The 10,928-nt window shown below is 57.5% G+C and overlaps 2 protein-coding genes across 6 annotated transcripts; both read left to right on the top strand.

Annotated features, from left to right (window-relative positions):
• On the top strand, positions 1,165 to 3,652 carry TMEM102 (transmembrane protein 102). 4 transcript variants are annotated; one of them, XM_018064577.1, is made up of 3 exons: positions 1,165 to 1,421; positions 1,586 to 1,971; positions 2,059 to 3,400. In XM_018064577.1, the coding sequence occupies exons 2-3, from the start codon at positions 1,758 to 1,760 to the stop codon at positions 3,384 to 3,386; spliced, it is 1,542 nt and encodes a 513-aa protein (XP_017920066.1). In that variant the 5' UTR covers positions 1,165 to 1,421; positions 1,586 to 1,757; the 3' UTR covers positions 3,387 to 3,400. The 4 variants fall into 4 exon arrangements, with proteins under 4 accessions (XP_017920066.1, XP_013828067.1, XP_017920067.1 ...); XM_013972613.2 differs by having other exon boundaries at positions 1,613 to 1,971; XM_018064578.1 differs by having other exon boundaries at positions 1,165 to 1,971; positions 2,230 to 3,652.
• On the top strand, positions 3,761 to 10,799 carry FGF11 (fibroblast growth factor 11). Of its 2 annotated transcripts, none has more exons than XM_018064579.1 (5): positions 3,761 to 5,688; positions 7,383 to 7,493; positions 7,691 to 7,794; positions 8,421 to 8,619; positions 8,893 to 10,799. In XM_018064579.1, exons 1-5 carry the CDS (start codon positions 5,496 to 5,498, stop codon positions 8,961 to 8,963), a joined length of 678 nt encoding a protein of 225 aa, XP_017920068.1. In that variant the 5' UTR covers positions 3,761 to 5,495; the 3' UTR covers positions 8,964 to 10,799. The 2 variants fall into 2 exon arrangements, with proteins under 2 accessions (XP_017920068.1, XP_017920069.1); XM_018064580.1 differs by having other exon boundaries at positions 8,505 to 8,619.

Below are 10,928 nucleotides of genomic sequence, written 5' to 3' on the forward strand. Positions count from 1 at the left end.
ACTGTGACAAAGAGCCCAGGCTTCAGTTTTCCTTATCTGGTCTCTTGGGTCACAGCCTGTTGTTTGGAAATTTGCCTTCCCGGTTCTGGGCTGTGTTTGGGGCTCTTTTTGTAACAGAGGGAGAAGACCTCTCTTTGTCAATGACTAGGAACCCCTGAATTTTAGGCTCCCCAAATTGGGCCCTGGATTCTGAGGGTCCCCTCTTTTTGTTGTTTAGTCACTAAAGTCATGTCTGACTTCTTTGTGACCCCATGGACTGCATCATGCCAGGCTTCCCTGTCCTTCACTATCTCCCAGAGTTTGCTCAAATTCATGTCCGTTGAGTTGCTGAACAGGCCTCTGATTTGTTCTAAGTGTCTCCACTTGCCCGCTTTCTTGCCCATGGACTTAGCCCTAGTTCACTGTGGAGACAGACCTCTGGGAAAAAGGAATATAAAAATTTCCTGGTCCAGCATGCACTGGTCTAATCCGTGAGCTTGTCTTTGGTTATCTATCTTTCTGCCCTATTATTCTGGCTCCTAGTTTCATCCTGGACTTAAGCTGTGTCCATGATAGCACTGGTTGCTGAAAGCAATTTTCTTCCCCTATTAATGTCTCATTGCCCTGCCCCAACCCGCCTGGGAGTTTCCTCTGGACTTGATTTTCAGCCCTGGTAACTCTTCTGTCTACACACCTGAGCTGCGAGATTCCAAAGTGTTTGCCCTGATACCATTAGTGTGTCTGAGGTGGCCATCACTAATATGTCCCTTTGGATGTCCCTCCCTGGGTCATCACTACTTATGTGTTCTTGTCTAACATTACCTCCACTGATTCCAAAGAGATTCATGCCAGTCGGGAAACCCCTTTCCAACACCTCTCTTGCTCGGCGCTGACCTTGGACAAGTCATGTGGCACCTTCCTAGGCTAGCAGTAATTGCATGCAAGGATTCTTCTAGATTTAAGTTACCAGGGCACCTCTACTCCCTCAGGCCCTAGGTTATGTGCCTCATTATCATTTGCTATTTGAATCCATCCTATTATGTCTCTGTTCTAAGTCCAAGGAATGTTTGCATTGACCTGGCCTTGGAAAGACACGCTATAGTTTATTTCCATAGAAACTACAACTTCCATCAGGCACTATTTCAACGGAACAGGAAAGGATCTGGGGGCGTGGCTTTAATGCCCTGGTAGCTTGGAAGACAAACTACAACTCCCAAGATAGCCAGTAGATCTCTGCAGAGCCAAAGGAGAGATTGAACTGACTGGAGGCCGGGCTGGTCCGGAACCACCTCCAGAAAGGGGCGTGGTTGTAACATAGGGGCGTAGCCTCGTGAGCAGCAGGAAGAAGTTACCTGTTGAACCTTCCTAACCATTTTCTTTTCAGACCTTGCAGCTACCCCTAAGAGGGAAGCCGCAAACCACTAGCCTCTTTCGAAACAGAGGTAAGGGGAGGTAGACAGGGGGCGGTGAAGGAGGCTATTGCATTCCGAAGGAGGGGCCAAACAGCCACTTTTAACCTGCTGAGTCAGGTGAATCGGTTCTTGGGGGTGGGGACTAGCATATGAGAAAAGGGCAAGGACTGAGGAGGTATTTGTTTGCTTTCAAGACTAAATTTAGAGCCCTTCATCTGCAGACCCATTGGCAGATTGTGACTTGGGCACCCTCTTGATCTCGGGAAGAGAAAAGAAAGGAGGGGCAAGTTTTCCACAGCAGAAGGAACAACGCTTCTGGGCTTCCCCCTGTACGTGTATTTCCTAGCCCCCAAACAATAGAGCCATATGGCTTCTGCAGTCTGGGGGAACGCTCCCTGGTGGGGCCCACCGCCCCCAGCCCCAGCCCGGCCGCTCACAGACATCGACTTCTGCTCTGGAGCGCAGCTGCAAGAACTAACCCAGCTGATCCAGGAGCTGGGTGTGCAGGAGAGTTGGAGTGATGGGCCCAAGCCAGGACCAGATCTCCTCCAGGCCAAGGATTTTGTGTTCTCTTTGCTTAGTAAGTAACCCTCTTGCTGCTCTCAGCTCCACCCCATCCCATCCTGGGCTCTGGATGATGTCTTCACGATCCCTACTCTTCCCTTAGGTCTCATTCACCGCAGGGACCCTCGCTTTCCTCCCCAGACAGAGCTCCTGCTGCTTCGTGGTGGGATTCGAGAGGGCTCCCTGGATTTGGGGCCTGCACCTCTTGGTCCCTACACGCGGGGACCTCACTACGATGCTGGCTTCACACTCCTGGTGCCCGTGTTTTCTTTAGATGGCACTGGGCAGGAGCTGCAACTGGACATGAGATCCTGTTATGCATGGCTCTGCCTCCCAGAGCAGGTACGCGGAACCTCGGTCCGGGAAGCATGGCAGGATTGCCTAGGACCTCCAGTCCCAGAAGGACGTAATTGGATCCACCCAACTGATAGCAGAGAGAGTCCCCAGGACCCGCAAAGCTCCGTGGACCAGCCACACGGTGACATCACTGAGCCTGAGGCACACGAGTCTTTGAAAAAATCACCTAATAATGTTTCAGTGCCGGAGTCACCCCAGCAAAACCTAACCGATATTGGCTTTCCCTCACCATCGGAAGAAACGAATGATGACGTCACCAAAGCAACCGATGTTAGCCCAGCGCCACAGCCGTCGGAGGCTCGAGAGGCATGGCCCACATTGTGCCCCGCCCAGGTGGCTGCTTGGTTCTTTGCTTCGCTGGCTGCGGTCGCTGAGTCCCTATTCCCGGTCCCGGGTGCCCCGCGCTTGGTCCACGCAGCCCGCCACGCAGGGTTCACTACCATCCTCCTGGCTACGCCCGGGCCCCCGCGCCGCCTCCTGCTTTTCGACCTGATCCCCGTGGTGTCTGTGGCCGGCTGGCCCCAGGGGGCTCGGAGCCACTCGTGGGCCGGCCCGCTGGCCTCGGAGTCGTCCTCCTTCTACCTGGTGCCCGGCGGCGGCGGCGGCCGAACCGAGCGGCCGGGCGCCTCCGGCTGGCAGCTCTGCTTCGCCCGCCAGGAGCTGGCGCTCAAGGCGCGCATACCCGCTCCGCTGCTGCAAGCTCACGCGGCGGCCCAGGCGCTGCTGCGCCCGCTGGTGGCGGGGACCCGGGCCGCGGCGCCCTACCTCCTGCGGACGTTGCTCTACTGGGCGTGCGAGCGGCTGCCCGCGCTCTATCTGGCGCGGCCCGAAAATGCGGGCGCCTGCTGCCTCGGGCTGCTGGATGAGCTGGGCCGAGTACTCGAGGCGCGGACGCTTCCCCACTATTTTCTGAGTGGCCAAAAGCTCCGTGCGGGGGACGGCGCCGCTTCGCTGCTCGGGGCGTTGGCCCTGCTTCGCGGGGACCCTGCTCGGGCCCTGCGCGCCGCTGTGGAGGAGGCCAAGGCTGCGCGTAAGGGGGGCGGCTTAGCCGGCGTGGGAGCCGGGTCCCATTAAACACGCTGTTCGTACTAACGTGGAAAGTGCTTCTGTTGGCCAGCGGGGTGTGGAGGGGACTGCTCTCCCTTCACCTGGGAGACAGGCTGAACCCCTTGGGCCCGAAGAACCCGCGTTCTAGAAGGCCTCCTGTCTGGTTCTTCCCCATCTTCCCACCCTCCTCCCGCACCATCCCTGGCACAGGTCGTTCCATTCCGGCCTCTCCACTTTCCACATCTGTAGCCAGCACCCTTCTTGCCCCGGTGCAACCTCTGGCATCCATCTCCCCCCAGTGCTTATGGTCTTTTCTCTTAGGGGTCGATAGGGGTAATATATTTGCTGAAAAAAGACGTGAAAAGGAGAGAGGTATGGAGACCAGGGACTGACCAATTTGGTTCACACAAAAGCAGAGATATTAAGCAGGCCGAATTTCACCCCAGGCTAGTTCTCGCCACCTCGCTATCTTTTCAGTTACTCCCCCCACTTTCCTCATCCAGTGCTGTCCTCGATCTCGGGCAGTGGGGTCCCTTTCTCCATTCTCACAATTCCATCTACCTAAGCCCAAGCTCTCCCCTCGTGCAGATTTGCCTTCTGTGGAGTCGCCTATTTGTCCCTCCTCCTCTGAACCCCGAGACAGGCGGCTCCGGCTGCCTCTAAGACCGTCCCCACTCCCTGCCTCCAAGGAACCCCGGGGTTCCGCACGCCCAGCTCCCCCACCCCCACCCCGCCCCGGCCTTTCCTGGCGTCTCCGCCCCCTGCCCCGCCCCCGGGCCGGCTCTCGGAGGAGGGGGAGCTGCTGTCGCCGCCGCCGCCGCCGCCTCAGCTTCCCACCGCCGCTACCGCTGCCGCCGCTGCGCTGTCCAGCCGCCAGGCCCAGTGCTCACTTCGCCGGACCAGGGCACTCTGCGGAGACACCCTCATTCCTTCCTGGGGTCTGGGACGCCTAGCCGGGCGTGGGGGGAAGCCCCGTTTGCGGGATACAGGGAGGGAGGAGCCTGGAACCGGAGCCAGCGCCAGCCGTCGCCGGATTGACAAGACAGGACAGGTTGAGGGGCGTCGGGGAAGGAAGAGAGGGTGCTGTAGGCAGTCCCCGGGAGGAAGAGGAAGCCCTGTCGCAGACAGCTGGGATGCTCTCTGACTTATAGGGGGTCTGTTCACATTTGGAGACCCGTGACAACGTGGGTGCACTCCTTTCCTGGGGGGCTGGTTGGATTGGAGGGCGTGGGATCTAAACAGTACCAGCTGTCTCCGAGGAAATTAAGGGGCTGCCAGAAAAAAAACCACCCCAAACCCCAAAACCTATGCTTCTTATTCCGAGGTGACAGAGGGCCCTCCAGACAACCACCTGGTGTAACCACTAGGAAGGGAGGGTTTGGAGGTGACTTCAAAAGGAGTGGAGGGTAACAAGGTGAGAAAAGGGGCTCAGCACCTGGAACCCTCTGCCACTAGAAATGGGGGTGACTTGGTAAATACTGGGTTTGTCCAGAGACAGGGTCTGGGAACCTCTGCTTGCTGAATGGGGACAGTCAGAATATCTTGAGACATAGTTTTTGGGGGATTTCAGTGAAAAAAGTGGGGGATTCTTCACTTAGAGGGTGGCAAAGGAAAAGGAACCAAGGTTGGGTTCTTCGCTGACATTGGCAGCACCCCAGCAAGAGTGGGGTGAGCGAGTATTTCCAAAGCTAAGGACCCACACCTTTAAGATTATAAGAGTGGCTTTGTCAGGAACAGGGGGCCTGGAAATAGGGTGGAAAGGTGGTGGGGATATTGGAACCACATCTTGGAAAATCTGAGGGTCTTGCCTTTGGGATAAGGTTAGTGGGGGACAGGGACACTGGAGACTAGAGAAGGGGAGAGTTTTCTGTAGGGGGCAAAAGTCGAGGGTGGTGTCCATTGAGAGGTAAATAAGCTGCTGAGTCCGACGAAGCTAGTAGGAGGCCCAAGGGTGGGAGCTGGAGCCTGGGGTGGGGGTCCTCTAGGGTTTATCCTCAGGTCCTGCGGGTAGGGCGGTGAGTCGGGACCGGAGCGTCCAGAGAATGTCCTGGTGAGCGAGCGGGCTTCTCTGGGGGAGGGGGTGCCCAGCGCGCTCCGGGCGCCTGCCGGTTTGGGGGTGTCTCCTCCCGGGGCGCCATGGCGGCACTGGCCAGTAGCCTGATCCGGCAGAAGCGGGAGGTCCGCGAGCCCGGGGGCAGCCGGCCCGTGTCGGCGCAGCGGCGCGTGTGTCCCCGCGGCACCAAGTCCCTTTGCCAGAAGCAGCTGCTCATCCTGCTGTCCAAGGTGCGACTGTGCGGGGGGCGGCCCGCGCGGACGGACCGCGGCCCGGGTGAGTGGCTGGGGCAGGGTCTCCAAGCCTGGGGTCTCTCTGCCTGGGAGGTTGAGGCCAGGGACTCCCGAAGAGCGGGGCCTGACCGAAGTGGGGGAGCTCCCGAAAATGAAAGGGGGTGGGCCCGGGCCACCAACTCTCAGCCAGACGATGCCTCAGTTTCCCTTTTCTTTCGCCCGTAACCCCGAGTCTCCTTGCTTTCGAGGGCAAGGGGAAGGCACGAGGGGCTAAGCCGGGTGCCCCGAAGCTTGGCGGCTCCTTCTCGCCGCACCCCCCCAACCCCGTACCCAACACGAGTCCCCACCCCCACCATCCTCCGCCTACGTGCCGGCTCTCGCGATTCTTTCAATCCCGAGTGGAGGGGCCTGGGGGTTCCGGACGCCTGGGTCACCCCGAGGGTTTCTGCGGCTCCGGCAGCCCCGCCCCCGCCCCGGTGCTCCCGCTCCTCCGAGCTTTGGCTCCGTTCCTCCTGGCCGAGCTTGCCTGGCTCGGCGCCAATCTCCCCAGCTCTCCCCCGGGTGTCCTTGCAGCTACCTCTCCAGCCCGCCCCTCTGTGCGCCCTCCTCCCGTGACCTGCGCTCCAAGAAAGGAGCTGGGCATCCCCGCCCCCGCCCCCCCCCGCGACCCCCTACGCGAGTCCAAAATCGGGCCTCACGGGCTCAGGGGACCCTCTGCTATGAGGAACTCAGACACAGTACACGGCTGGAGACCCACACGGAGACTGAGGGTCGTACCACCTACGAGGGGGCACCGGGAAATCGACCGGGAGCAAGCCTCGGGGGACGAGAGTTGTGAGGGTTGGCGTGTGGTCCCCATCCAGGTGCGACAGCCAGGGAGTCCCTCTGGCCTCTCTCTTCCCCGCTCCCAGCTCCCCTAGGGAGAGACCGCAGCCCCCCCCCCCCCGCCCCCCAGCGGTCCTTCCCCCCTCCGCTGCCGGCCCTCCGTAGTGGTACGGTCCGCAGCCCACCCTTTGGGTGGGACCGGGTCCCCACGTGACTCAGCCTGCCTCGCCAGCTTCCCGGCCCCCTCCCCCATTTCCTTGGTGTGGTACCGAATGTCCCCCATCCCAGGCGGGTTACCTGGCTGAAGGGGAGAGGCTGAGCCTCAGGGAGGGCTGGGCCCCCGCGAGCCAGTAGAGTGACAGACAGACAGACAGACAGACAGATGGGTCAGTGTCAGACAGACCGGCGCCAGGCCAAAGGGAGGCCCACGCCAAGCAAACGGCAGCCGCAGCAGCAGGTGCTGAGTCAGCGTCAGACCCAGTCCCACCCCCATCCCTAAGGAGGCACCCCTACCCTGTGGTCACCTTACTGCCCCCACACTCGCACACACACTGCCCTTTCAGCAGGCCTGCCGGTCTCCCTCTGTCCTCTGCCTTTCCGTGTATCTTTGCCCTCCTCTTCCCTCTTCTCCCCTCCCCCCCCTTCTGGTTGAGCTGTAGGGTAGGAATTAAGCCTTTAAATAAATTTCAATAAATTAAACTGAAAACTGGTTAGAGGCAGCAGAAGGGACCCACACCCCAGCTTCCTCTGGCATCTGAGAGAGGTGGGAAAGAGCTTGCTGGGAGGGCCCTGGGACCGACCCTCTTCCTTCCCTCCATTCTCTTTTTCTTTCTCTCCTCTGATCCCGCCAAGTGTAGGAATGTTTCTGGGAACAGAGATGTCATGTTCCAAGATGAATGTCTCTCTCTCCAGAACCTCAGCTCAAAGGCATCGTCACCAAACTGTTCTGCCGCCAGGGTTTCTACCTCCAGGCGAATCCCGACGGGAGCATCCAGGGCACCCCAGAGGACACCAGCTCTTTCAGTGAGAGGGGAAGCCAGCTGCCTGGTGGGAAGGGGGAGAGCGGGCACAGGCCATGACAGTACTATTCCCACTGCAGGATCCATTGGCTCTTTGACTCCCAAGGGAAGAGCTGGAACTGGAATGGGGGGGTGTGTGTGTGTGCGCTCAGATAGGAGTTGGAGGTCTGGGGTACTGAGGCTCCTTCTCTCTACCGCCAGCCCACTTCAACCTGATCCCTGTGGGGCTGCGAGTAGTCACCATCCAGAGTGCCAAGCTGGGTCACTACATGGCCATGAACGCTGAGGGGCTGCTCTACAGCTCGGTGAGACAAGGGGGTGGAGTGGCCTGGGGTCTGGGGATTCCTCTAGGACACACTTCCCAACTACAGGTATTTTGCAGCTCAGAACACTGTCTCCCTCCAGCTCTTGCCAACACCCTGTCCTCACTGCCCACTCAGGGGCACCTACTCTAGAGTCTCTTTAATCTCTCCTCCTTGAACAGCCCCCCATGTGCCCCCAGGCTCTTTGAATGTCCGAAGTGGGCAGCTGCCTTGGTCCCTGTATCTCCTCCTACCTCCTCGAGACTTCACTATTACTCACTATCCCAGAGTCATTTGGGGTATTGGGAAAGGATTCTGGAATTCCTCCAAGCAGGAATTCCCTCCAGGTCCCCTGGATGGTGAGAGGTTGGGAGTGGAGTAGATTAGAGAGAATGTATCTTTTTTATTCCAGACCCCCAGAAGTCTAGTTCCTGGCCTTTGGGGGCCACCAGACTCTTTCTCATCCTCCTTTTGTCCCAGTTCCTGCATGGACTCAGAAGTTGGTTCTCCTCACCTCAAATGTATGGATTACCTCCTGCCTTGTTCTTCCCAGGGCTCCCTTCTAGTCCAGTGATGTGTCTTTTTGTCTCTCTGTCTGTGTGTGCCTTTCTGGGTCTTTGTCTCCTCAGCCGCATTTCACAGCTGAGTGTCGCTTTAAGGAGTGCGTCTTTGAGAATTACTATGTCCTGTACGCCTCTGCTCTCTATCGCCAGCGCCGTTCTGGACGGGCCTGGTATCTGGGCCTGGACAAGGAGGGCCGAGTCATGAAGGGAAATCGAGTCAAGAAGACCAAGGCAGCTGCCCACTTTGTGCCCAAGCTCCTGGAGGGTGAGTATGGACCCTCTGGGAAGAGGCAGGCCACATGGGAGGGTATTGACCTTGACATGGACATTTAATGACATACAGCTCAGGGGTTATAAGTGTTTTAAGATGATACCTGTTATGACAGGCCAAGCCAGGAAGACTTTGGCCTTGAGGGATTTGGGGAGATCTCCTTTTGTGGGTTGGGGTTCCCAGAGGCTGCATGGAGGGGAACGGAGCCTATTCAGAGCTCTCTGGGTGCCTAACTCTCCTTCCTGCTCCTCTCTCCCCCCTTCACAGTGGCCATGTACCGGGAGCCTTCTCTCCACAGTGTCCCTGAGACCTCCCCTTCCAGTCCCCCTGCCCCCTGAAATGTCATCCCAGGACTGGAGGCTCCCCACACTCGCACAGAGCCAGCCACACCACAGCCTGTCTCCCAGCCCTGCTTCCGGCCCTGCTCTCACCACCGCTGCCACACTCATACCCTGTGCAGCCAGGTCCCACCAGGTGCTTTGCCCCGAGGGAGCCTAGGGGCCACTGTGACTTCTGGGCCTGCTGAGACCCTCAGACTCTTAGGCCCAGGGTTGGGGGTCAAGAGAGGAAGATGTCTGGAAATGGTCCTGGCTGATCACTTCTTTTCTTCCATACTCGTCCCTTCAAAGGCTTTTTCTGAGATGGCGCTGGGGATTCGAAAACTGACAGAACCAGAACATAAATCCTCCCCATCCCGGGCTCAGCCAGTTCCTGGAACCCTTTGCCCTTTTCATTGCTACTGAGCCATAGATCTGTAGGTCCACTGGCGCTCAGGATCATTCCTTCTTTCTCTACTCCACCTTCTGCCTTGTTCCAGACAGGTTCCAGAACACAAGGCACTCCAGCCAGGGCTACTTCTGCACTCAGGCTCTGTGCTGGAACACAGGCATGCTGCCAGGCTCTGTTCTGGATCCATCAGGCTTCTGTCCTTGACCCAGATGGACCCTTGACTTCAAAGTAGCTGGATTTGAGCCCTGTCCAGCTTTTGGCCTTGGCCTGAACTGGAACCAGTCTCAGATCACCACAGTTTGAACTTTCTTATCCCAGAGACACCCAATTCTAGAGCATGGTGTTCTAGACACATATGGAGCCATACTTCCTTCTGAATCTTAGCTCTAGGACATAGACCAGCTCTCTCAGCCCTTTCCTTCAGGATGGAATGGGGGACTTATATAGCCATATTATTGCTCTAGAGTAAGTTCTAGACCCACATTCCCACCTTCTCTAGTGATACCTGTTACGCATGAGCTCTAGAAAGGACCCAGCTATGATTCACAAAAAACTAAGTTCTAGATGGATCAAGAACCACTTCTTGTTTTTCCCAGATAATTTTCTAAAACTCTTAGTCTTCCTGTAGAATGCTAACCTTATTTTTACATGCAGTTTCTAGTTCCTACAGCTCAGTTGGGGCCCTGTTGGGAAACAGAGTCTGAGAAAGGGCAAAGGAGTTTCGGAAGGAATCCCTGGCTCATAGTAGGGCAGCTAGGATGGGGAAGGGACCAGAACCATGGCGTGATTGGACCTGTGCCTGGGTTGAGGGGATATGAACACGTAGCTACCTCAGCAGGAATTCCTTCCAGGTCCCCTTTAAAGCTGAGGTCTTTAGGGTAATAGGTCTGGAATAAAAAAGACAAATGCGACATAGCCTTGACTCCCACCCACCCACAATGAGGAGACCCCAGTTCAGCAATAAGCCCCACCCTTCTCCCCTACAGATCAGGCTAAGGAGGGTGAGGGCCTCTTGGGTTCTAAACCTCATACACCCCCACATGCTTCTAACTGAATAAAACTTGCTTTATTACCTTAGAGTTTATAACCTCAGCTGGGTTTTAGGTACCCAAAAAGGGCCTGACTAGATTTTTCTGAAAAAATGCAGAGAGCTCGGGGCAGGCCTGAAAAAGATCAGAAGCCCATCAGTGAACTGGGAGGGATACTCTGGGTGGTGGCAGACTTGGGCAGAGTAGACTGAGGAGGCACTAAAGGGAAGGGCTAGGACTCAGAGGCAGGTTGCCTTTCCTCAGGCTCTTTTTACTTCTGGCTTGTCCTAAGAGGGGTGGATGCTCCCCTCACCCACACAGACCCCGCTCAGGCTCCACCCATCGCCTGGATCTGCTCCCAGGGGACCGGGTCTCTACTCCACGCTTTCTCAATTAAAGACGATTTATACAACTGAAGTGTTGTCTGTCATCTGTGGGTGGCAGGCTTTGGCAGTTGCTCGGGGCGGGATCAAGTCCCAGGGGCGGGGCGGGTGGGCTGGCAGCTGCCCCCCAATAACAGGTGCACATTCCTGGGCGCCTCGTCAC

This window comes from Capra hircus, chromosome 19, assembly GCF_001704415.2.
Source record: "Capra hircus breed San Clemente chromosome 19, ASM170441v1, whole genome shotgun sequence".
Classification (NCBI taxonomy): Eukaryota; Metazoa; Chordata; class Mammalia; order Artiodactyla; family Bovidae; genus Capra; species Capra hircus.